This window comes from Carettochelys insculpta, chromosome 2 (genome assembly GCF_033958435.1).
Source record: "Carettochelys insculpta isolate YL-2023 chromosome 2, ASM3395843v1, whole genome shotgun sequence".
NCBI lineage: Eukaryota > Metazoa > Chordata > Testudines > Carettochelyidae > Carettochelys > Carettochelys insculpta.
Genome location: NC_134138.1, coordinates 8,975,103 through 9,001,409, shown reverse-complemented (window position 1 = coordinate 9,001,409; position 26,307 = coordinate 8,975,103). Strand labels below are relative to the sequence as shown.

The window sequence follows — 26,307 nt, the reverse complement described above, 5'->3', positions numbered from 1 at the left end:
GCCAACAGACACCGTGGGCCATAGGGCAAGGTGAGAGAGGGGTCTGGCTCTGCACTCTCAGAAGGGGTAGGGCTAAGGCCAGGGGGTTAGGTTAGTTTGGCCTGAGCAGTGGTCAGACCTTGGTGTTGCCCCACCCCCTTCAGAGCTATGTGGGGCAGTAGAGCCTCAGGCCCCTGTGCAGCTATTCTGTTTGCCTCCCTTGTCAGTGGGCCTTGCCTGACTAGTCAGACTCAGTGACTGTGTGGTTCCTGCTCCTAGAAATAGAGGATTGGAAAGCATCACAATAGGTCATCTGGTCCCATCATCTGCATTCAGGGCAGGACTAGTCCTCTGCCACCTCTTAGAAATGGATGGCTGAGGCAGGCTCCCCACCCTTGGCAACTGCATCATCCTCAAAGCCTAGACCAGGCTGAGGGAGCCTGATTTCTGATGTGCCCCTGTGCCCTGAATATGGCTGCTTTCACCACATCTCTGACTTCATAGTGGCAGAGCTGTGGCTATCCACAGGGCAGTGAGATTGCCAGAGTCTCAGCACTGCATGGTCTCATCTTGTTGTAACTGCATCAGCTCCATCACTGCATATTAGAGATGCTGTAAAGCATCTGCAATCCACCTCCGTCTCCTCCTCCACTTGCTTTTTTCTATTTGTGTTCCCCAGGACTGAAAATTGAGCTGTGCTCCCTGTGTTTGCCTTTCTAGACACCCTGCCTTTGTCACCCAAAGCCCACCAAGCTTCAGGGACTCAGACAATGATCGGAGAGCTTTGCAATCTTGTCCTGAGTCACAATGACCTCTCAGATCTGCTAGCAGCAACATGGGCATTGCTAAGCCCACCGGCTGGATTCAGGAGAGTTGTGGTGGGGTGGTGAGAGAGGGTGTGGTTAAGGGGATGATTCTGCCGGTCAGCTGGATTAGATGTGCTTGTGCCAACCTTACCAAATGTTTTTATGTTACTGAGTCTGACCTGAGCCTTTTAAAAACAAACCTGTCTGTTATTTTTCTTTCAACAGGTGAACATGGTTATTGGCATTCTGGTTTTTAACAAACTTGTATCCAAAGATGGGATAACAGATAAGAAACTGAAGGAACGGGCAGGGTATGCCTTATCACTACATCTAAGCCAAGAGTGAAACAAATGCCATGATCAATAACCAGGCACAGTGCAGAAAGACAGACTGGGGAAAAAAAATGCAAGAAAGTACCAAATTAAAACAACACGATGTGTCATCTCTGTCACTGGGTGTAGCAGAGACAAAAGATGTGAGACTCAGCATTGTGCTAGCACGCATGGGGGTCAGGCATTCAGCAGGCCTCAGACCAGGGAACAATTAGGAGAAATCTCAGTTAATGCTAACTCCCCATGACAACAGCTGGCTAGGAGAGGGACATGAGTGTGTGGAGTGTGGTACGAGCTGGGGAGAGGTGCGGAGAGAATAAAGGTGGAGGGAAGGTGTCCTGAAAGCCTGCCGAAAAAGGGGACTCAGTGCATTGCAGAATTGCACCCTGCTGGCTTTATGATTCCATATGCATGTGCAACTCCGCAAATATAATGATGGGGAGAGCGAAGGATGGAGCGAGGCTCATCTTCTCAGCCATTCTGGTATCCCAGAGACTGTTTACAGTGTAGTTCCCCCTGGTTTTGCTTTGAAATGCAATTTTGATTGCTTTGTGACTCAGATACCATGTCCCTCACTGACTTGATTTCAGCGGTATTACTGTGGGCTTCTGGACTGAGCCCTAAATACCAAGCTATGGGCTTGGCTGACTTTGAACCAAGCCCGACTTCCACTGAAGACAAACAGATTTTTCCCATTCACTTCAGGGGGGTCAGATTTTGGATTTTGGTGAGTTAATTCACATGTGCAGAGTTGAATCGCGGCCTGACTGGCAGCCTGTGCTCCCTGTCTGACTTCAAGAAAAGGGCTGGAAATGGCCCATGGTCTCCAGGGGTCTATTTAAATCCAGGTCAGAATGGTGATAGTACAGTGCAGCTCCTCTGATAATACATGAAACCCTGCAGCCCAGTCTGTGCCAATTCACTTACAGATTGTCCAGCCCCATCACTCCAGTACTTCCAAGGGGGTGCACAAACATCTGCTCCCATTTACACATTGCTGTAGGCTGATGGTCTTTGATTTATCATTCCAGATGCTGTGGTAGTTTAGGAAATGTCAAGTGTTTGTGTCTGCATACCACAGGCTAAATTCTCAAGAGAGGAGGAGACTGGATTCACAAGGGGCGGGGAGGAAAGAGACAAGACTTACTGTATGTGCAGCTGATCGGAATATACCCATTGTGGAGGTGGCTAAACCAGAGCTCATAAATGATACTTTTGCCGGAGAGCCACATAAGGGTCTTGACTTCTAATACTGGGTTGTAGCACAGAATACTAGAGAGGCCATGAACTTGATTGGCCTTGGACTCTGAGTGTGAGCTTCAGGCCCTCTTCCCTCCAGTTCCAGAAGTCAGAGACACCGAGCCAAGTGGGGAAAGAGGTGCTGCTATTCTTCTGTTTGAAGTACCTCAGGCTATATCTACACTACCCCGGGGTTGATCTTCTGGGGTCAATTTCACGTGTCTACTATGAATGCATGAAGTTGACCTCTCGGGGGTCGCAGTCGACCTCTGTAGCCTCCCGTTGATCTTCTCCAATAGAGATGGCCACATTAGCTGAGCATAGATATATCAATTTTAGCTACGCAGTTGCCATAGCTAGAATTGCACTTCTGCGGTCAACTTACTTTGCCTAGCGTAGACATAGCTTCAGTCTCAAGGGCTGTTAAACCATCAGCTTGGCCATGTGGTCATCATCATGCCAGAGCCAGAATATCAGAGACAAGTTGAGAGAGGTAACGTGTTATTGGCCCAGCGTCTGATGGGCTTTCGGGTCATGCAGAGCTCTTCTTCAGGTCTGTCTCTCTCCCCACCACAAGTCTGTCCAGTAAAAGATGTTACCCTCCCCCCAGTCTTTTCTCTCTGAACCGTCACTTTGACAGTCCTTTGATACCAATGAGCAGGTACCAGGAGCCATAATCACTAATCCTATTTCTACTCTGTGGGGTTTTTTTTCCCCAGGTTACTTTTTTTGACATTCTATTGTCCAAATAAGTAAGGTTGCAAAACTGCATTCACACAGCCACCACATTATGAAAGTAGCCTTCACATGAGCTATCGTAGCTGTGCTATGTTCGCATACATTCCTTTTCCACCTTGAAATGGGAGGCAGGACAGCAAAAGTCATTCACAGAGCTGGAATAATTATTTTGAGGGAAAAACCTTCTTATTCAACTCATCCTGCATGGCTGTGTGAATGCCTTGGTGGGTTTTTTTTTGTTTGTTTGTTTTTGTTTGGAAAAAGGGTTGGTTTTTTTTCTGGAGGGGAGGGAAACCACAGTGTGACAGTCCCCAGGTATTCATTTCAGTCCAGTTGCTGCCAGGTTCCACTTTGCCATCAGTTCACCATGCAGTTAGCTTCTTTCTAAGCCAAAGGATTTGACAGGATTCCTGGCCCTGATAATGCCTTAAAATGCCAGTGGTGAAAAACACAGTAAGAACAGAGTCCATCTGAAGTCAGTGGCTAATGGTGTTATGCCTGACTCTCGCTGATGCTCCTAATCCTTGCTAAGAAATAAGAGGATTTCAATAAAATGAGTTTTTGATTCAAGATATTGAGGTTCCCAAATGGAACAGGTAATTGGTAAAATGAGATGAGGTGTTCTTTGATGACAGTCTTTCCAGTTAGACAGCCCTGGGGCATATTTACATTAGCATGTGTTTTTTTCTGGCTTGACTTTGGGAAGTGAGGTCGCAGAGAAGAGAAGCAAAGAGCACAGATGTTAGACCCTCCAGTGCCCTTTGTGCCAGAGGATCATTCCTGTGAGTGCGGAGTCAGTGTTTGCATCTAAAATAGTATTATGCAGAGCTAAACTGATGCTGGAAGAGCTGAGGATCAGGCCCCGATTCTTCTCTTGCACCAGCATAAATTGCTGACACCAATGTATAACAGTGGGAAAGATTGCAAATGCATCAGCCCATGCTGCTGGGGACCAGAGCAGAACATGGGAGAGACTTTTAGTGCACTGTTGCACCTTGCTGCTACTAAGAGCCAGGGCTTTACTGCCTGCCCTACAAAGAGAGGACTAGAGAAAATACTTTAACCTAGACCAAGAGTCTGTTGCATGATAATTACACTTGACAGTGAATGTTGGGTTAAGTCATTGATTGGATAAGCCGAGGAGAGGGTTATTGTCTCGCACCCTCTCTGACCAGAAACACCCAAAAGTCTTTGTTTAAAAGATGCCAGCTGGTTATTGATCATACCAAATGTTATACTTGGAAAAGAAAACTGACAAAAAAGCGCATTTTTTCTGATGTTCTTTGTTCCCCCACTTCTTGTCTTTTCTCCTCTTTCATTTCCATGTGTGCGTGTGCAATTGTTTTAAATGTTCTCTGTGTTTAACGGTTTTGCCAATTTCATTCTCCTTTTGAAACACACCCATTGAGAACCTTGAAAAACCTCAGAGATCTTTGTTGCATTTGGCCAGACACATGCTGCCTGGGCTTGGGAGCCGTGTTGGAAAGTAATTCTGGAGACCAACGAGACAAATAACTGCACTGGAGAGCTTTGGATTTGGGCACAGGAGAGGAACTGGTATAACCAATATATTCTGGTTAATCGGTAGCAGAGGCAAGAATTACTGTTGACTGTAGGACACACAATGGCTACGTCTACACGTGAAGCCTACATCGAAGTAGCCTATTTCGATGTGGCGACATCGAAATAGGCTATTTCGATGAATAACGTCTACACGTCCTCCAGGGCTGGCAACGTCGATGTTCAACATCGACGTTGCGCAGCACCACATCGAAATAGGCGCTGCGAGGGAACGTCTACACGCCACAGTAGCACACATCGAAATAAGGGTGCCAGGCACAGCTGCAGACAGGGTCACAGGGCGGACTCAACAGCCAGCCGCTCCCTTAAAGGGCCCCTCCCAGACACACTTGCACTAAACAGCACAAGATCCACAGAGCTGACAATGAGTTGCAGACCCTGTGCATGCAGCATGAATCCCCCACTGCAGCAGCAGCAGCCAGAAGCCCTGGGCTAAAGGCTGCTGCCCACGGTGACCATAGAGCCCCGCACAGGCTGGAGAGACAGCGTCTCTCAACCCCCCAGCTGATGGCTGCCATGGAGGACCCCACAATTTCGACGTTGCGGGACGCGGATCGTCTACACGGTCCCTACTTCGACGTTGAACGTCGAAGTAGGGCGCTATTCCGATCCCCTCATGAGGTTAGCGACTTCGACGTCTCGCCGCCTAACGTCGAAGTTAACTTCGAAATAGCGCCCGACGCGTGTAGCCGCGACGGGTGCTATTTCGAAGTTAGTGCCGCTACTTCGAAGTAGCGTGCACGTGTAGACACAGCCTATGTGACACAAAAACACAAAAAATACCCAGCTTGCAGTAGTTCTCATTAAAAAGTCAACAGTCACCATATCTGAGGTGCAACCAATTGTTCCCTATACTTAGACCTGCAAATAACTGAGTATTGTGTCAGTATTGTTGGGAGATGTTGACTTTCTAATGGTAATGACCTCAGATGAATATCATACATATTAGTGCTTAGGCCAAGATCTGCAAAGGTTTGCAAGCATCTAGCACCCACTGATTTCAGTGGGGAATTACATACCTGTGTACCTTTGAGGTTTGGAGTCTTATAGGACATTGGTGTGTGTAGATACAACATGCAGGTAGATCAGTGCTTCCCAAACTGGGGTCCATCGACCCCTTGGGATCTGTGAAGTTATTACAGGGGGTCTCTGAAAAAAGATAAATAAAAATGGTCAAAGAAAATAAGTTTTAAATAAATTGCCAAATTACAATCAATTATTATTTTTAAATTAAATATCTGCCAATAATGTTATTAATTGCGATCCAAAAAATTTATGTTGTGGTTTCCTTTTTCAATTAATGAAGTGTACATAGCAGCTAGAATTGGCTTTCATGGGGGTCCATGAAAAGTTTCTGGGTGGTTGGGGTCTGCACTCGTGAAAAGGTTGGGAACCACTGAGATAGATAAATCAATGCATCTAATCATCATCACACTGTAAACTAGAGCTGGAGAAAACAGTGTATCATGTTTTCACTGAATACTCACTCAGTTCCCTAACAGTATCCCTTTTGTGCTGCAGACAGTAGGCATTTGGGTTTTATTGATGCACACAGCATGAATTGTGAATACACTATCTGCTGTCAGTGTATCAACTAAAACAATTGCACAGTTGTCAAATAAATTCAGATGGGTTCAGATTCTGATCCCTGAACACTGAGTTGTACTTTTTTCTTCAACAGTCATGGCTTCAGGTTCTAGTTAATAAATATATCACAGTCCAGCCCCTCATGAACACCTGGGAACTGACTGTGATTTGTTTTAGCTAGCAGAAAGCAAAGCTAAAGTCTCTGAATACAGTTTACCTTTATTGTTGCCCTCACTGTACTGCACAGGGCTCCTCATAATGGACACAGTCAACTGTCCCCACACAAAACACACACTGGAATATGAACCACCCATCCCTGTGTTTACTCACCTGATACACATGACAGCAGACCTCTTTCCACCTCCTGGTGCTCTGTTGTCACTTATGCTTATGTCCCATCAAACGTCTCATTAGAGCTGTTTTTTTTTTTGCTCTTTACTGTTCTTGCTCCCTTGTGGCCCACAATGGAAATCTGGGGAGAAATCACTTTTCAAGGGTCATTCAGTCCATGTGTTTCCGCAAGGCACACACAGAGCCAAATTTATTCCTGGTGCAACTCCATTGATTTATCTGGATTTACACTGTCCACGAATTTGAAGCACACTTTCTAGAAGATTTATACAGGATGAAACTCTCTAATCTGGCAACATCCATGGTCAGGCATGAATTTAGTTAGCCGAATGTACGCTTATGGGTGTAGCCAAGCTTCCTACTTTCCCATAAAGTTTGTTTACAGCCACCAGTCCTGGCTGTCAGTGTTCTGTGCTGTTATTTAGCTGTAATTTACACCTAAATGCCTTCTAAGAGCTCAGTAAGCAGTGGAAGTGTTGGTAATGTGCTAGACAGTGTTGACCACCAGTCGAATAAGCATGTTATCTACACTTCACTCTGCTTTATGAAACAAAATAAGTCAACACAGTGCTGGTCCCATCAACCTACTTCTTGCCTTTCAATTGTAAAACACTACAGCTGGTCACAGAAGCCAAAACAACACAGAAGAAGGATAGATGGGAAGAGAAAATATTTTCAACATCAAAAACAGGCAGGCAGGGCTGGGAGGTAAACAAAAACATAATGTAAAAGGTTATCAGCAATGGAGGCACCAGAGAGTCACTCTGGGTATGTCTACACTGCTATTACACTGTTATTCTGGAATAGTTTATTCAGAGTTATTATTCCAAAATGAGATATTCCAAAATAATGCATCTACACCACAGGGAAGTCCCAGAATAAGTAAATCTTATTCTGAAATAAGGTGTCTATGAACAATAGAGCTTGTTTAGTAAAAGAGCCATTGCACGCACTGTGGCTTAGTTTGAAATAGGTTTATTCCCTGTCTACACAGCCCATATTTCGAAATAGGCCCTATTCCTCATACAATGAGGTTTGCCAATTTTGAAATAAGCCATCTACTATTTCAAAATAGCTGTTGCATTGTGTAGATGCTAGCAAAGTTGTTTTGAAATAGCGTCCGTTATTTCAAAATAACTTTCCTACGTAGACATACCCCCTGAGTCCAGCAAAACCTTTCCCAGCACGGTTCCATCCACTCCAGTGGCACCAGCATGACTATTGGCTTGGCTTCCATCTTCTGGAATGGCACGGGCAAGAGTTTTATCCCTTCCCATCTTTTGATCTGTTTGCTCAAACTGGGTGTGGTGTGGTTGGTTGGTTCCTTTTTTCCTTTCCTTTTCTGTTCCTTTCCTCGTTTGTGTTCACAAGCAAAGTGTTTTGTTTTGTTTCAGTCTTTTGATTTTAATTGCAGTCAGATGGCAGTGCCTCTTTACGGCATGACGCTCAAATGTTCCAAGTGTGGAGTAGTTTCTTCCGCTGAAGTTTCGGCCACAGCCACCAGTAACGCCATGTTAGTTCCTCTAATTTCAACTTCTTTTCTTTCTTTCTCACTTTCTTTAGTTGATTTCCCTCTTTCATTTTATTCCCCATTTGTTTTTTCTCCCCACGTCCCACCTGCCCTCCTGCCTGCCCAACCCCTTGGGCCATAAGACGTTTTAAGAGTGGGCTTCCTGAAATGCCCCTGGAGCAAGTCAGCCAAGAGTTAAAAGCGGAGGATGGACTCACCCTGCAGTGTGTTGAGCACTCTCGTAAAACACTTTAATATGTGCTTAAAGTTAAGCACATGACTAGTCTCACTGAAATCAATGGGGCCATTCCTCTGCTTGAACTTGAGCGCACATTTAAAGCTCAGATTCAGCATAGCACTTGGGGCTTGACTCCTGAGGGTGCAAATTTAGTGACTTTCATAGCTCATGGATGGACAAATAAGAGACAAAAGAGACCATTGTGATCATGTAGTCTGGTCTCCTGCTTATCACAAGGCATAAGACTTCCCAGGATTAAGGCCTTGAGCTCTCCTTTAACAAAGCATTTCAGCATGTACTTCAGTCCCCTTGACTTCAGTGCAACAGGCTGCTTAGAACTGAACATGTTCTGAAGTTTTGTTGAATCAAGACTTAAGCATTTTTTTCTGGATCATGCAAGAGTGCTCATCACCTTGAAGGAAAGAGACCCCTGATTCTATATATGTGAGTCTTATCGAAACTAGGAGAAGTTTGCACTGGATTTAGATGTCATTCATTGAAGGGACACTGTCAAGTGACAATAATAAAATATGGTCAAATGTCGTAATGATGATACTAACTGGAGATGGTTGAAAATTTAAAAAATCTGTATGTTTCTGTTCTGCTGTTATTTACTGGCTCAGAGTTTCGGGTTTTTGTAAGTTTCTGTGGAAAGCTATTTTGCAGCAGTGTTTTTTTCATGTTTATTGTGATTGTCAAAAGTGAAATGTTTTGATTTTGATGTTTTTTTCAAAAGTGAATGTGTTTGATTTTTTTTAAATCCCCATCATTTGACTAAACTAACCAGTTAAACTTTGCAATGAAAAAAAAAAAATCAAAACATACCTTCTCCCAGTGAAGTTTTATTGAATTTTTTTTTGAAAAATGGGAAAAATCAAGAAATCAGGAAGGCTCTCTTAAAATTTTCATTATCAAAAATGACCACATTTCCTCAAAATACTTTGAATGAAAAATTTCAATCAGCTCCATTACCACTTTAAAATTTTTTGAAACTGCAAGAATTTAAAAAATCATATTTACTTTCCAGTGTTGATCCCGTGTTACTTTGTTCACCAGCCAAACTGGTGAAACTACACTGGAGGTGACACTTTCTTGTGTGTCACATGCCAGTTCATGTGAAATAGCATCACATTGTTGAATTTCAGCGTGTTACCACTGAGGAGGAATGTTTAAATCTAGCAGAAACACGATCATGAATAAAAATTATGTATTTTCTGGAATAAACATGTAATTCATATTAAGCCACACTTTTTTGAAACAAATTCACATATATAGTCCTATTCTACTTGACATTGTTCCTTTACAAAATACATGATCTAATTCATATTCAAATGTAAAATAAAAATGTGAATGGTACTGGGATGTAGCATATCACCATCTATTGATCCCAAGAGGTTCTCTGTTTATTTAGTTGGTTTGATAAAAATCAGAAGGGATTTAGGAAAAGAAAATATATATGCCTTGTTTCCCTGTCAGTACATTTCAGTACAAGTTTTTGTTTGGTGGTGATCTTGCCTTTGACAAAGGACATCTGAGCACCTGAACAAGAATTTCTATAGTTGGGCTCGACCCTCTTCCCATCATCCACTTAGTTCTGTGGTTCATTATTACCTTTTTGCCCATTCTGAGCCTGTTGCAGACAAGGTTGCTAGTGGGGGAAAGTTGTGAAGTATCTGACAATGCCTCTTTTTGATATTAACGGTTCATTATGCTGGGCCTTCAAGTCACGGTTGCCAGGTTTGGAGCCAGTTTTGGCCTTGATATTGCAGACTTTGGATGAATAGTTGACTGCGTGGGGCAGGTCTAGACTGGATTCTCGGATTATCTCTGACACAGACTGTAGCAGTGACTGTGGTGCTTGGTGGAGAAAGGCAGAGAGGGAACAGTAAGAGCTTGTTTTTTCCATGTTTCAGTCCATCATAGGCATCACCCATCACACATGACAGTCCCCTGGAAAGCAGAGCACATCCGGGACCATGGTGCATGAAAATACGCAGCAGGATTTCCATTTGCTTGGCTTTGAGAAGTCACAGTACTCTCAGACACCAAGCTCATGAAAACACTGAGTGATGAAGAGGTGGAGAAAGAGGAGTTTGGCCTCTGTCATTCTCAGAATGGGTGGAATAAAACCAGGCTAGGTCAGACATGGGAGCAGGGCAAAGATTAGGGGTACCGGAAACTACCAGGTTTCTTGTCTAGGGAAGCACTGAAACAGTTGAGAAGGTGGAAAGCTTTAGGCCTCTTTGACCCAGGAAGCCCAGAGGTGTCCTGTAATTAATTCCTCTGTGCTCCCTACTACTGTACTGTAGAACTGCTTTCCCTGCTAGGCTGTTGTTTCATAAGATGCTATGGGCATTTGGATAGTGAATGAACCCTCCTTCCTCCTGGCACTTCTTTTCAGCTGGTTTATGCCAAGCATGCCTGCTCCCTCCTCCCTGAGCAGTGCCTCCTTTTGTCTTTGCCCCCCCCCGCCCCCCCGCAAGGGAAGAGGTTTGGTCTGCTATGTAGGGTTCTGTCAGCCCTACCAATTCTGTCCATATTTTCTACAAAAAGGGGGTGGCCCTGCAGAAAATGTGGGTTACTGTTGTTTTGATACAGTGGATAATGAGCTAGAATTACTGTCAGGGAAGATACTTCTTTTTATGATGCATTCAAAGACAAGGACTGGAATCCTGGCCCTAGGGAAATCAGTGGTAAAATTCCCATGGCTATCAGGTGGTCCAAGATTGATTTCACCTAGGATTCCCCTCCCACCAGCGAATCTCAGGAAAATAGGAAACATGGGAAGGCAGTTCAGGTGGCCATAGTTAACCAGCCCGTGGTCGGTGTCCCCATTGGGACTGCATCTACATGGTGAAGTTATCTTGCAATAACAGCAGATATTTTGAAATAACTTTGGCAGTAACTAAATGACTCATACACTATTTTGAAATACAGTCTAAATAGCAGCTGTGTTATTTTGATTCCAGTAAACCTCGTTTCATGGGGAATAACACCTATTTTGAAATAGGCCATAATGGAATCCAGTGGCACTGTTTCAAAATAGCGCTGTGGACCGAAAATGTGATTTCAAAATAGCTGGGTGCTATTTCAAAATGTGTTTTGTGTGTGGTTATGTTATTTCAGAATAAGATATTTCAAAATAGCTGTTTCAGAATACTGCTGCCATGTAGACATAGTCTAGGGGAAAAAATGTACAGCATGTTTTCTCATCAGGATCGTTGGAATGTACATGCAGTTAAAACTTACAATATTTGTGTTCAACAAATAAATGATTATTTGGGGGATTCCTCGAAAAAATGATGATCTTACCTTGTCTCAGAAACTTTACAAGGAGATTTCGAAGTCCACTGACGTGAGGCTTCCCCTTGATTTCAGTGGTCCTTGGATCAGTCCTTTATTTCCCAGTTTGTTTGTGGAGGAACACTGGCAGTGTCTGTTCATTGCAGCAGAAGCAAGGGATGCCTATATTTTAGGAATGGCCAGAGCAGACCAGACTGGTGGTCCATCTGTTCTGGTATTTTGTTTCCAAAAGTTCACAGTCCCAGTTGTTCCAGAGAAAGGTGCAAAAGGCACTGCAGTGGGCAATTATGGGATACCCTGCTGCCCAAGGAGTGTGCTGCCATCCTTTACTGCTACCCACCTCCACTCAGCCGTCTCCAGGGTGGCTCTTGCTGGACAGTCATAACCAATGGGAATCCATGTTTCCAGAGTTTGAAGCTTGCTGTGTTTATGGAATTTCCCTATGAATCAGGTATAGAATCACGAGGTCTCAGGCTACCTTTGGGCATAACTTGTTCTATGAGCTGTGCCCTGCCATGTCCTTTATGGCTGCTGGTTTCCTAGCTTCTTGCCTTCACTTAATGAGCTTCCATCAAGACACTAGTGCACCTTGCTCTGGCTCTCTGGCCTCCCATGGAGACTGTCCTTGAAGGACGTCCTCGCACTTGACATTCCATTTCTATTTTTCATTGATCAGGATGTTGAGGTGCTGTTCCCTGTCCTCCAGAGATGCTTCAGTCCGCTTCTTGATCTCAGACCATTGAAGTCTTTCCTTGGTGGGTGGTCACTTCTATAAAATTCCAAGTGCTGAACATCTGGGGCCTCATGCTCTGGCCTTTACTAACTCTAAGTAGCTCTTCCCTGGTTGGTTAGTACCATCAGTGGGACTGCTCACTTCAGGGAGTGCTATGCACCATGAGTGAAGATTAATGGATTGGACCGTCTATATATAGATGCTTCTCTGTCACTTCAGGCCCCTGCGTAGACTGGTTAAAAAAAATCTATATTTCGTCCAGTCTCACCTAGTTGGACCTAGTGGGGCAAGCTATTGGTTTGTATATTTTGGATTGATTTGTCAAGATGGCCTTATCTATCCATGCTATAATGAAGTGTCTAAGAATGGCACCCATCCAGCCACTACTGTATCATCTCCCGAAGTGATTCTGAAGAAGTTGGTTCATGTATGCAAGATGTCAGGTCTTGCAATCTTCCATTCACAAGGCTTAGAATCCAGCCCCTGAGTGAAGTGCAGTCCCCAGTAGCAATTGTAGGGAAATGGGCAGTCATATCCAGATGGATCCATTAGAGCCCGTTGGTTGCAAACACAAGTATTAGCTTTTTTATGGCATTCTTGAGGTACTCGGAGTCACCCTCTTGGAGGGCAGCTTGGAAAGAGGAGTGCCATTGTGCTGCTTTTGGGTTTGTCTGGGACAACAGGTATATTGTGGTCTGTAAACCACTTTTCCTACAGGAGGGCAGTTATTGACATAGAGAAGCATTTGGGTTAAGATAGAATTCCAGATCAACCAATTGCTACTTTCTGCATCAGTCCGCCAGACATAACCATCCCTAAATCACCTATGATGGTTGTGTGTCAAGTCCCAGCCTTCTCTGTCTCCAGCTTTGGCATTTCCACCTCTCCTGGCAGCTTTTTTCATAGCCTAAGCTGCTCTTTGAGTTATTAAGTGTATTTCCTGCTGCATCTTTATCTTTGCTCTGCCATCCTGGAGCAATGAGAATAACTGATTTCAGTCCACTCTATACCATGCCTTTACATCACTAGTCAGCCATTATGTCTCCTCACCTTAGTCTTCTTTTCTGTATGGGCTGGCCTCTTAAACTTGCATCATTGCAGGTCTTTGTTCCCCAAGCATTTTTGTCATTTGTGGCACTCCCCTCTGAATTCTCCCTCATTTATAGTTGTTCTGCAGCAAAAATGGAATGCCAAGACAGGGCAGCTCCTGGGGTCTAGTTTTGGTGAATATCCTCTGATTAAAGCCCATGACATTTATTTGCTTTTTACAAGGCTGAATATGGTCCCACATGAGCTGCCGTACTAGCATTTGCTAGTTTTTTTCACAATGATGACAGTTACACTGAGTTTTGTAGACAAAACTGGGGTTTTGTAGACAAAACTTGTGGAACATGAGTACACAAAATGTGTTTTGTCAACAGAAACTGTCAACAAAGAAGCTGTGTGGATGCTTTGAGGGCCCTTTAGTTGACAAAATGGATCCAAAGATTGCTAAGGCTTTCGTGTGTACACTCAAGTCTGTCAACAGAAGTTTTGTCGGAACATCTCTTCCAACAGTAACTTCTGTAGACAGATCGCTGTAGTGTAACTGTAGCCAACGTGCTCTGTTGATGAAATGTGACAGCCACCGCCTTGGGATGGCATGTGGTCACATGACATCATAATGTTACATTATTGGTCTATGTTATGGCCTTCTCACATGATGTCATTACACCATTTCTCTGGATCCTACAATGTCACAGGAACACTAACGTAATCCCCTGGACATGTACAGTTTCTGTGCTGTCATGTAGCAGTGATGGGCCATGATCATGGCTTATTAAAACAGCATCTTAGTTCAGTCTTCCAGTGGCTTGGTATGCATGCTATAAGGTCCCTTATGGTATAACATGGTATCCATGCTATAAGGACCCCAGAGAATGTGCATCTTTTTTCTCTGTCTAATGCATGGATACACACATAAGAGGACAAACATCTACCTCATCTGCCAGGCAAAAGTCTTATTTCTTGATCTCAGGTCAGAAGGGTCTTGGGTTTAATCCCCTCTAACAAACTATGATAGAGGACTGTTATATAACCTTTTTGCATCACAGTACCGTTAGTTAACAATACCTGCATGTCACGTTGCAATCCAGTGCCATGACATGCTGACATAGAATTTAGGCCCTATGATTGTGAAAAGGCCTCAAGAATTATATCAAGACAATGTAAGGCTTAATGGATTCCAAATTACTCAGTGAAAAGAGCCCTGTCCTAAAGATATAGGACATGTGAATCACAGTACAGAACCAATGCACAGCAGGTGTTTCTCTTTCCTGTGTTTTTTCTTCTTAAGCCCCATGCTTGACATGTGCTTAAAAAATAACCTAACCCTTTTGCATTTAATACTTCAAAAGCTAAGCAGAGCTGTGAAAGGGGAATCAAAGTGATTTATAGTCCGTTGCCATCTGCCACCTGGGAAAAAAATTGCACATCATGTGTCAAGTCACATTTCTCTCACAGTTGTAAGGGGTGAGTATGTCTGAGAAAGTCCCTTTAAGAGGAAGCAGAAACAAATCAGAAAGCTGGGCCAGATCCTTAGTGGGTGTGTCAGCACATTTCACTATATCAATTTACATTAGTTGAGGGTCTAGCCCAGTGTTATTTTTATAGTTATTCTCTGAGTTATTTTTTTAGGGGAGACTTAAGCTGAGTCTACACTATAAAGTTCTGTCTACATAAGTGACTGTCAACAGAGTTTTGCCAACAGAACCTTTGTCTACAGAACACGTCCACACCAAATACAGGCTCCCCGTGTCAACACCCTCTGTTGACAGAGAGCAGCCAGACTACCCAGCCCTCTGTCAACAGAACAGCCAACTGGAAGCTCTGCAAACAGGGCAACCCGATGAACTGGAAGCCCTCACTGTCAACAGAGGCCCTGCAGGAGTGCCTACACTATTTTTTAGTTGACAGAATCTGTCTACAGAGGTGCTATGTCTCAAACTTTCAAGACAAAACTCTTCCAGGAAAAAGGTTGAGTTCTGTCAACAGGTTCTACACAGAATGCATTTGTAGTGTGGGTGTTCCTTAGTTTTATAGACAGAAGGCCTCTTTTGTAGACAGAGGTTTGTAGTATAGACAGCTAGAGAGAGCAGGTTGTATCTGCTGTGTCATAACAGCTGTAAAGGTTGCTTGCAGTGAGCTTTGGAGTGACATCCAACACAATGTCTAGACTCAGAAGGACGGGAGAACCATGGAAGGGATGTTGATTCAAGGGTGGAAGAGGGTTGTTTAAGGTGATCCAAGAACCATCTTCGGCAGTTGTGTCTGAGTTTTGGAAAGCAGATTCAACCCTGACCCCTTAGAGTCCATTTTTGTGCACACATTAACTCCCAAGTGTTATTTTTGGAGCTCCTGGGCTTAATTCTAAGCTGGCCATAGCGTAAATCAGAAGCAGTTTCACTGACGGCAGTAGACGGTGTGAATGTGATCAGAACCAGGCCTGAGCCAAAGCCCCCTAATCTAGCCTCAATTCTGAACTCTGAACCTGAGTCCAAACTTTTTTGCATTTGGTGGTTGGACTCATCCTGTTGCAGCAACAGTTTCAAGCTGTAGAATCTCATCCACAACCGGATTTGTGGTTCAGACCTAAGTTGTGGTTCAGGCCCTTTGTAGTATCTGGAGCCAGATGTGTGCTTCGCTGCTCATGGCCTTAATGTAGCCATTCCTGTATGTCAGGAGTGTGATAGATCAGGGAACTCCAGAGGCAAAACCCATTCTAGTGCCCTCTATTCCTCCTTTTTTCTAGCCACCACAAGTCTGGTGAGCAACTTGAATGAGCTGTTTTGCCCAGACAGACAGCTGGTGTGCTGGACTCTCTGACCCTGGCATGGCATACACCTCTGGCATCCTGGCATCAGGCAAATCTCATCCTTCCATTGGGCTTTTCTGCCACTTCAGTTGTGTTCACCCATCAGCTTCACTGACATCATGTTTCAAAGGATGATTCTCAGAGGGTTCTGTTACCAAATGCACTCAGCCAATTCAGCAGGAGGCAGGCAGGGGGCATAAACACTTGCCTGGTTTATGACTATGATGAAAAGCTACAGCCAGTCTGCAAACACTGAGCATTCAAAAGTCAGTTGCAAATTTTCCATTCAATGTCCAATGTGCAATTATAGGGCATGCATATCACGTTATGGCTCTTTGCTTATGCAGTAACACAAAACTGTCTTCTTGGTGGAGAAAGGGGAGTGACACTGGAATTTACTTGCTCTTTCAGGTTGTTGCTTAATTGCACAGGTAGTTGCCAAATTCATGAGCTTGGCCCTGGGTTGGTGTGAATAAATGTTGATGTACCATAATTCATTACAGAAATAACGCATCACTGCAATCTACAGTCATTGCAGTGGAATGATTGGAGAATCCTTACTCAAGAAAAGTTGTGTAGGTAAATCCTGAAGTCCATAGTCACTCTTCTCCATCTTTGTTCAGGCAAAACTCTCAGCGAAGTCCTTGAGAGTTGTGCCTAGTTAACAAATGAGTGTGCATTGGGTAAGGACTTACTTGACCATGTGTCATTGAATGGTCAGTGGTTCCCATGTAAGAGCTGTAAAGTGAGTCATGATATGTGTCCTATAATATGCCATGCTACCTATTTATGTGTCTTTATGCATAAGTCAAGATTTTCCACCCAGAAAAACTTGAGGTCCCCTTGTTATTTCCATCTCTGTGTGTAGTCTTGCTAAGCATCTACTGTAGATAGGGTCCCATGGTTACCTTTGTGTACTTCTGTCCCCAGATTTTTAGAATATATTATCATAGCCTGCACTGTTTGGCTCCCTTGTTGAAGAAGAGGGTGAGCATGGTCCATGGAGATGGAAATGCCTTCTCATACTGAGAGGTGATCTGTCCAGTTCAGTCCTGGAGCACCTGGCTCAGAAAGCACAGGGATGTTTGCATTGCGGTTGACTGTGGTGTGACCATGGCTAAACAGACAACTTGAATCCTACAGGCCAGCAAGCCAGCAGTACATTCACTTGCAAAATTAGCTGAAGGTTCATCAGCTAGAACTGGTTGCTCTTTTGGGGGTGTTTATTTGGCAGGGTTCCATCTGCACTGAGTAGCTCCTTGATAAGAGGACACAGATGCCAATGGCCTCCTTAGTTGTCTTGCTGCTTGTTTGTCAGGAAAATTTGATGGAGAGCAAGAAGTGCTCCTATGAGCTTAGTGTCCAGGTTCCTCTTTCTCCTTTTTAGCCTAGCCATCCTAACCTTCCACATAAAAGCCCACACAATACTGATATGCTGAGCACCATGACAGTCCAGGCACCAGAAGCTATTAACTAAGGCAATCTGGCTTTGATGTAGATGTTCCGCTTCCCTCTTGCAACATACAGTGGCTGCATCTTCTGTCCTATCCATGGACAATAGCACCCGTGCGATTAGCAGCGTGGAGTGGGAGGGGCATGAGAGGGACATGATATGCCTGCCTCCTTCCTTCCCACCCCGAGTTTCTGTGCATGCTTGCACCACTGAGAAGCAGTCCCCTCGACATGCCTGCTGTCTGCTCTGAGGGAGTGGCAATGATGAGCCAAGCAGCCTCCTGCGTCCCCCAGGGAGCTCAGAAATCACCCAGAACAAGTCCATTGTTACTAAGGAAAATTCTTCTACTGCCCTTTGGGATCAGGAGGCTGAAGTGGCTACTGCAAGTGAGCACAATGTTTAACTGGCTGGGGGTGCATCTGAACTTGGATTTGTTTTCTCTTCCCTGATAGGGCGTCACTTTGGAGCTCCTGTGTCGTCCTACCTCTCCTGGCACTCACGTGGATGTCTGCAGTTCTGGCAATCACAGATCGGCGGTCGGCGCTGTTCCAGATCCTCTTCGCTGTCTTTGATTCCTTGGAAGGTTTTGTCATTGTGATGGTTCATTGCATCCTGAGAAGAGAGGTGGGCACCACCAGTGTTTCCTACTGCATAGCCCAGACAGCTCCATGTGACCCATCTCCTGGAGGTTGGGTAGGGAATTGAAACTTTCCCACCATCTGTCTGGGGAGTCCTCTGATCCCTTGAGCAGTTGGTCATGCTATTCAACTATACAGATATCCCAGTGAAGAGTATGAACCTACGTGCCTGGATAGATGTGTGGCTAGGTGGCCGGAAGTCATGCTAGAAATGCACAGTGACATAGAGTTTTGGAGACAAGCCTCATTTAGTTTATCTTTGGTCCAAAAGCTAGGTTTTGTTTAAAAAAAAAAGTTTTTTTTACAAAACCTAGGATTTGCATAAAAGGTTTCATCCATGTTTAAAGACTGTAACAAGAAAAAACAAACATGTTTTCAAGTAGTTGTACTGAAATAGTCCCCAGCTGTGTTGGAAACCCAAACACTACGTGAATAGTATTAGTTTATGGGATCCATAAATTAAAATGGACTGCAAGCAGAAGTGAAACATTCTTTCACTTTAACCAAGTGAGATCTTTTATTTTTAAGTTCTTTCCATGCAATAAAATGAGGTGATAACATCAACAAGTAGCTTTCTAATACAAGCAGATGAAATTGATATAATTATTTTAAAATAAATGGTCTTGATAGATTCCCATGTCAGGCCACTGAAATCAGGGCAGTTGCACCATGTAAAGACCTAACCTGAGTCTTTTAACTAGTTTCATTATGCATTTAGGCCCTCTCATAATATGGCCATTGGGAGTCTTTCCATTGAGATCGGTGAGCTTACTGTCAGACAGTGCGGACTCCTGAACTGACATTATAAACCCCCATGTCATGATTCATGCAACAGATCCTTTGTAAATATCATGGGTTACAGTATAGATTTGTGGTTATTCCTGCCTATGCAAGTTCAGTTATCCCATGTAATATGCCTGGAGGACCTCAGAGTTGCCCTGTTCGTGTGTCAGATACGTGCCCTCTTGGAACTCATTGTGTAAGTGCTAAACAAACTGAGAGCCCATGGGAATGATAATCTGTCTGCAGCAGGGTTGAACGCTGCTTTGCTTTAAACAGTGCCTCTGTCGTGTGACTCAGTCGTGTGCAAATTCATGTCCCCCTGCAGGTCCAGGATGCAGTGAAGTGCCGCGTAGTGGATCGTCAAGAAGAGGGCAATGGAGACTCGGGAGGGTCATTTCAGAATGGACATGCTCAGCTAATGGTAGGATAAAGTGCCTCACGCTTCGTTGCAAAGGGCTCAGGTGTGTTTAGCCTGGATCCAAGGAGGGCTCTGTTTCAACAGCTTAGTCTTAGCAGTCATCACTCTCCTCCTTTTCCATCCGTGCTTGGACCATTCTAGAGCTTGGGTGAGCCTCAGTTCCACCCATTTATATCTCCCATTCCCTTCATAACAAGGAAGGTCTCAGACTCCCAACCCACAGGGCTGTTCTGTTGTTCAATTAGGCCAGACCCTTGCTGTCTAAGGACAACACAACTCACATGCAGCTGCCTTCCGATGAGACATTTTCCAAGCCTTTCTGCTCTTCCTGTCTTGTACAACATGGTGCTGGGAGACAACAGTTTCACATCTCTTCCCTCAGAGCATGTCCCATCATGGTCACAATGTTCAAGACAACCTTTATGAGGAGACTATATCTCTCCAATGTACTTTTCGTCCCCCTTCCAGTAATGTACCTTTCTCAATGCTTATTTTAAGCTTATTTTCTGCAAAGATAGTAAACTTCACCCTCTTACATGAGTCCTCTAAAACTACACTAGATATAGCCCTGGGAGAATATGCTATAGAGAACAACCCTTCACTGCCCCTTCTGTGATGAACTGGATGTCCAAAGAGGTCTTTCATGTCTGATTTTTAAGCTTTGGGTAAGTAGGTCAATCTCACAGTTTACAAGGTTCTTGTGAGCTCCACATCAGGCCTGTTGGGGCTCTCCTCTCTTTTATTGCCTGAGTATCCAGCCAGCCAGGCCCAGAGAGGCAACATATTCATAGATTCATAAAGCTCTCAGTCAGACTGGCCTATCAGATCGTCCAGTCTGACCTCCTGTATATAGACCATTTCCCTCAGCAGGTTAATCACTCTCACTGCTAGACATTTGTTCTCTATTTCTAATTTGAGTTTGTCTGACTTCAGCTTCCAGCCTTTTGTCCCTGTGACACCTTTCTCAGCTAGATGAAAGAGCTCCATAGGACCTTCTCTTTTGTCCTCATGAAGATACCGACAAATGGTCATTAAGTCATTTCTTAATTTTCTGTTTGATCGTTGGAACACATGGAGCTCTTTGAGTCTATCCACATATGCCCTCGTCTCCAGCCCTCAGATCACTTTTGGAGCTCATTTCTGCGCTATGTCCACTTTTTCTGTGCCCTCTGAAAAATGTGGGCAGGAGAACAGGCTATAGTGTTGTTCTCAGCAATGTTGTCTACAGAGTTCAAATCAGCTTCCTGCTCCTAGGCACTGTTCCTCTATTTAAACAGACGGAGATTGCATTTGCCCTCTTTGTCACATCATCACTCTGAGAGCTTGTGTTAAGCTGCTTGTCCCCTCGAACAGCTAGATCATTTTCAGAGTCACTGGTGGGTTATACCCACAAAAGTTCATGAAGTAATACAATTGTTAGTTTCTAAGGTGCCACAGGACTGCTTGCTATTTGAGAGGGATAGCTCTGTGGTTAATGCATTGGCATAATAAACCCAGGGTAATGAGCTCAGCTCTTTAAGGGGAAAGCAAAATGTGAAAAAAAAAAAAAAAGAACAATCTCTGTGGGATGATGATAGGTCCTGTTGTGAGTACAGGGAACTGGGCACAACCTCTGGAGGTCCTTTCCAGTTCTATCAGATATATAGGTTTCCATGTTTAAGCTACAGACTAACCTGAGATTGCTTTCTGGGGTACAATCCCCCATTCTGTAGGTACGGCCTGAAATTCTTGTTCCTACAAGTATAATTTGGCATTTGGTTGTATTAAAATACATTCTGCTTGAAAGCTCCTTGCTTACCGAGCAATTCTGATTACGCAGTGTGATTGCAGTGTCCTCATCCTTATTTACCACTCCACCAATCTTGTTTTTCATTTGCAAATTTTACCATCAGTGTTCTTATATTTATTTCCGATCATGAATAAAAATATTGAATAGCATTGGTTCAAGTAACAATTCCTGCAGATCCCCACTAGAAACACTCCCATTCAAGGAAGATTCCCCATTGAAAGCCATTTGTTTTTTGATCTGTCAATTAGCCAGTTCTTAATCCATTTTGCTCATGCTGTATTACTATTTTATAATGGTAATTTTGTAATCAGAAGATTGAGCAAAACCAAGTCCAATGCCTTCTAAAATCTATAACTTTACCAACCACCCTTGCCATCTAATCAAAGAATGAAATCAAGTGTGTTTGACAAGATCTATTTTCCAAAAAAGCAAGTTGACTGGTGTTAATTATAATCCTCACCTTTAACTTATTTTCAGTTGAATCCTTTGTTAGCTTTTCCATTATTTTGCGTGGAATTGATGTCAGATGAACCAGCATATAGTACCTAAGTGATCTTTCTTGCCAATTTCATTTGTGACCTTCTTGTCTCTGGACTTTGCCCAATATTTCAAGAATAATTAATAATTGACAACAGAAGCCTACAGAGCTCCTCAGCTGACTCTTTTAATAGTGCGGATTACCTGGGCCTGTTGATTTCAAAACATTTATCTATAGTAAATGTTGCGTAAACTCCTCCTGTGTTACTAATGGACTGGAAAGCTCAACAATATTTCCTGTGATAAGAGAATATCATCCAGCTTCTTAGCCAGTCAAGAATGGAAATATTTATCAAACAGAACAAAAAGCAGTCAAGTAGCACTTTAAAGACTAGCAAAATAGTTTATTAGGTGAGCTTTTGTGGGACAGACCCACTTCTTCAGACCATATCCAGACCAGGTCTGTTCTGGTCTGGATATGGTCTGAAGAAGTGGATCTGTCCCACGAAAGCTCATCTAATAAACTATTTTGCTAGTCTTTAAAGTGCTACTTGACTGCTTTTTGTTTTGATAGTGTATAGACTAGCACGGCTTCCTCTCTGTTACTATTTATCAAACAGGTCTGTCTTTTCCACGCCGTTTTTAACAGTATTACGTGGAAGCCCATGTTCTGGTGTGACTCCATTTCTCCCATACTCTGGGATGGTGGCAAGCAAGCATTCCAAGGCAGGGACTGGTTTAGTGGAAGGGCAAGCTTCACACAGCTACTTAGGACATTGTCTGCTCAGGGCTGAAGTGCCCACTGTCCTCTTTGGGAGGGCCTGCGTCTCCTACGTCGAGGCCAGCAGGCAAAGAGTCTGACTCCAGAGCTGTGAACAGAGCCCTTGTTTTCAACATTCCATCTGAATTTATGTTACTTTGTGTGTAGACATGTTCACGGGACTTCAGGCTTCCCTCCCCTCTCCACTTCCCATGCTCCCCTCCCCTGCCCCATTGACCACACCCTCTGCTTTCTCTGTCTTTCAGACCGATTTTGAGAAGGATGTGGATATGGCTTGTAGATCAGGTGAGCACATCACAGGTGAGCTATCAACAAGTGACCTGGTTTGGGGATTGAACTTGGCCATTTTTTTTACCTTACTATGTGTGTGTGTCCACGTCCCAGGGTGTTTTGTGTGTGTGTATGTGTATGGGCTACCCTCACTCCCGTCCCCACACCACCTCCTAACTCTGCCCCTTTGCTTTGCTTATCCTCTCCCCCACCCACACCCTGCTTGGCCTCTTGCCAAGTTTTGTTTCAATTTAACACTTTTTATCTGGGGCCTCTGTCCTGCCTGGCAGGGGTGGTGGGATGCCAGGATCTTCACTATGGGGTGCCCAATTTTGTCTTTGCTCAGAGAGTCATCTCTCAGGCTGGCCTCACGCCTCTTAGGTATCCTGAGAAATGTGTATAAATCTGGCACATCCCACCTCTATAGGTGAATGGACAATTGCCCTTCTGATCCATCCAGAGCTGCAACCTCTTGGGCAGTCATAGAGCAGACTGTGCTTAGGGAGATGGTCCACCCTTTCTCATGCACAGCCATTCATTGCAGCCCTGTAGAACTGCATGGACCAGAAGTTCCTGCTGACACAGAACCTCCTTGGTCCCTCCCGTTTGTCCTGTGCCCATTGTGCTGTGTCTGAAAGTGCTGTCCAGTCTGCTGTGCTGCTCGTTCCTTTTTGCAGGTTCTGTTCCCTCCTGCCCTCGGCATGCTTGACCCATTGGCTGATTTTGATCAACCATTTTGCAGAATTTCCAGTTCTTATTGGCTTACCCAGAAGCCCCCCCTTTCCCAAGCAAGAGTTTTCCCAGTTCATTTGGCCCTGGTGTATAATCCGCCTCTTCCAAACCAGGATCTCCCTCTATCTGCCATGGACTTTGGATTCTGTGTGCTCATTTAGGCTGTGTCTACACAACAGTCTAACCTCAAAATGGGAGAGTTTGGCAGGTGGCACTGTCTAAACAGCTACATGCCAAAATAAAGAGCTATTGTGAAGCATCCCAGTACTCCTCCTGCAAACTGTTTTGTGGCAACGGGCACATTCCTTAGACATGGGCAGTTATTTTGGGATACCGCTGTATCAGAAAATAGCACCTGCCGTGTAGACATTGCCTAAGGGGGCATCACAGAAGAGTTCATCTATCTATCTATCTATCTATCTATCTATCTATCTATCAACACACCCATCTCTCTCTCTCTCTCTCTCTCTCTCTCTTCCCATTCTCTGTATCATTATCACTTTCTCTATAGCCCTTATCCTCATGGTATGTAATTCCATAGTCACTTTCTGTCTTTACCTTCTTCAGGGTCTCTCTCTGGCTACGTCTACACGTGAAGCCTACATCGAAGTAGCCTATTTCGATGTGGCGACATCGAAATAGGCTATTTCGATGAATAACGTCTACACGTCCTCCAGGGCTGGCAACGTTGATGTTCAACATCGACGTTGCGCAGCACCACATCGAAATAGGCGCAGCGAGGGAACGTCTACACGCCACTGTAGCACACATCGAAATAAGGGTGCCAGGCACAGCTGCAGACAGGGTCACAGGGCGGACTCAGCAGCCAGCCGCTCCCTTAAAGGGCCCCTCCCAGACACACTTGCACTAAACAGCACAAGATACACAGAGCCGACAACGAGTTGCAGACCCTGTGCATGCAGCATGAATCCCCCGCTGCAGCAGCCAGAAGCCCTGGGCTAAGGGCTGCTGCACACGGTGACCATAGAGCCCCGCACGGGCTGGAGAGACAGCGTCTCTCAACCCCCCAGCTGATGGCTGCCATGGAGGACCCCACAATTTCGACGTTGCGGGACGCGGATCGTCTACATGGTCCCTACTTCGACGTTGAACGTCGAAGTAGGGCGCTATTCCGATCCCCTCATGAGGTTAGCGACTTCAACGTCTCGCCGCCTAACGTCGAAGTTAACTTCGAAATAGCGCCCGACGTGTGTAGCCGCGACGGGCGCTATTTCGAAGTTAGTGCCGCTACTTCGAAGTAGCATGCACGTGTAGACGCAGCTTCTCTCTCTCACACCATACTTCTAACGTTCTCTCTCCTGCTGTCTCTCCCCATCCTTTCTCATGCTAGGGACCTGACTTTCACAAAAGGCAGGTGCAAAAACTGCATAAACCAAGTGCACACAAGAAGTTCACGTGATGGCCCCAGATGTGCACACAAGCCACCAATTTGCACATCCGGCTGACTTACTGGATGTGTGCTAACTGGCCAGGCCCATTTTGGGTGCACAGCCCTGTGCTTTTGAGAATCGGATCCTAAAAATCAGCAGTGAGCCTCAGACAGGCTCCTCCAGTGCATTAGACTTTTTTGTGATGCTGTACAGTGTCTTGCTCCCAGATTGGGTCTCCCTGAGCAAGGGGAGGGAGTCAACTGATTTCAGGTGACTGCAGAACAGAAGACCCCCTGATCTCTACTTCTGCTCACTATCCTGGCCTGGCAGCCAGCAGTTCAAGTCTTCAAATCCCGGTGGAGAAGCAATGGAACAATGCCAACCTGCTGTGTACCACTGCCTCAAGACAAGACCTAACCCCTGCCCCGGGGGAGCCAAATTCAGGGAGCTCCCACACCCCCTGCACATGCCAAGCTCTTTGCATACATGTCATAATGTAAAAAAAACCACACAAGTCTGTGGCTTGATTCCCTAACAGGCATGAGTTGGGTCTGAGGAAATTGGTGGCATTTTCACTAGAGCCGAATTTAGGGCAGAATTTAGCTCATGAAACAGGACTAAAGCAAAGTTCCACCCAAGTGCTGTCCTGTAGCAAAGATATAATGGCTAAGATGGTCACCCTGCAGCATGTTTGACTTACAATGTTACTTTCTCCTGTATTCCCTTTGATTTGACCTGCCCGCCCTGCATGCAAGGAGAGTTCCTACACCCCACTGGCACAAGTTAGCAGTGAAACTGCAGCACTGTGTTTTCTCTGGCCCTAGAAATCCACCTATGCCATACAATACCTTGACCATAAATGAGAATGGCTAAACGGTGCTAGGTTACAACAAAGCTCCTTCTTTGTCTCTTCTGCCTGCTGCTGTGGAAAAAAGCATGTACAAAGATCTTCATTTTTAGTTTGGTTTTGGCTGGAATTGTTTCCCCTTTTCCAGGCTGAACTGTTGGGTAAGTAGCATTCAGCCCCACCCCAGAACCCTGTCTCACTTTTTCCTTGGATGAGATCAAGGCTGACACCCCGGGCTTCTTAACATTTCTATTGCAGCCTAGAACCAGCTGAGCAAAGCAGATTTGAATGAGTTTGTTTCAAAGGATGATACTGTCTATGTGTGTGTCCTGTATATATCTCTGAATTGGCATGATTGACCCACCCTCAGATGAAGGTTCTTTCCTCTTTGAATAATGAGCACTCATTTAGCTCCCATTGGCTTCCAAGCAGGGAGGGCTAACTTCAAAGCCCCTTGTATAACTATCCTGGAACATAA

General features: G+C 44.6%; 1 protein-coding gene across 1 annotated transcript in view; it reads left to right on the top strand.

The window, feature by feature from the left end:
* The window catches only part of ADGRB1 (adhesion G protein-coupled receptor B1), an 87,144-nt gene that overhangs the window by 37,451 nt on the left and 23,386 nt on the right, over positions 1-26,307 (top strand). Inside the window, exons 6-9 of the mRNA XM_074988051.1 lie at positions 1,011-1,096; positions 18,156-18,327; positions 19,450-19,545; positions 22,835-22,889. Coding sequence (XP_074844152.1) covers positions 1,011-1,096; positions 18,156-18,327; positions 19,450-19,545; positions 22,835-22,889 — 409 coding nt within the window. The remainder of the gene's footprint in view (positions 1-1,010; positions 1,097-18,155; positions 18,328-19,449; positions 19,546-22,834; positions 22,890-26,307) is intronic.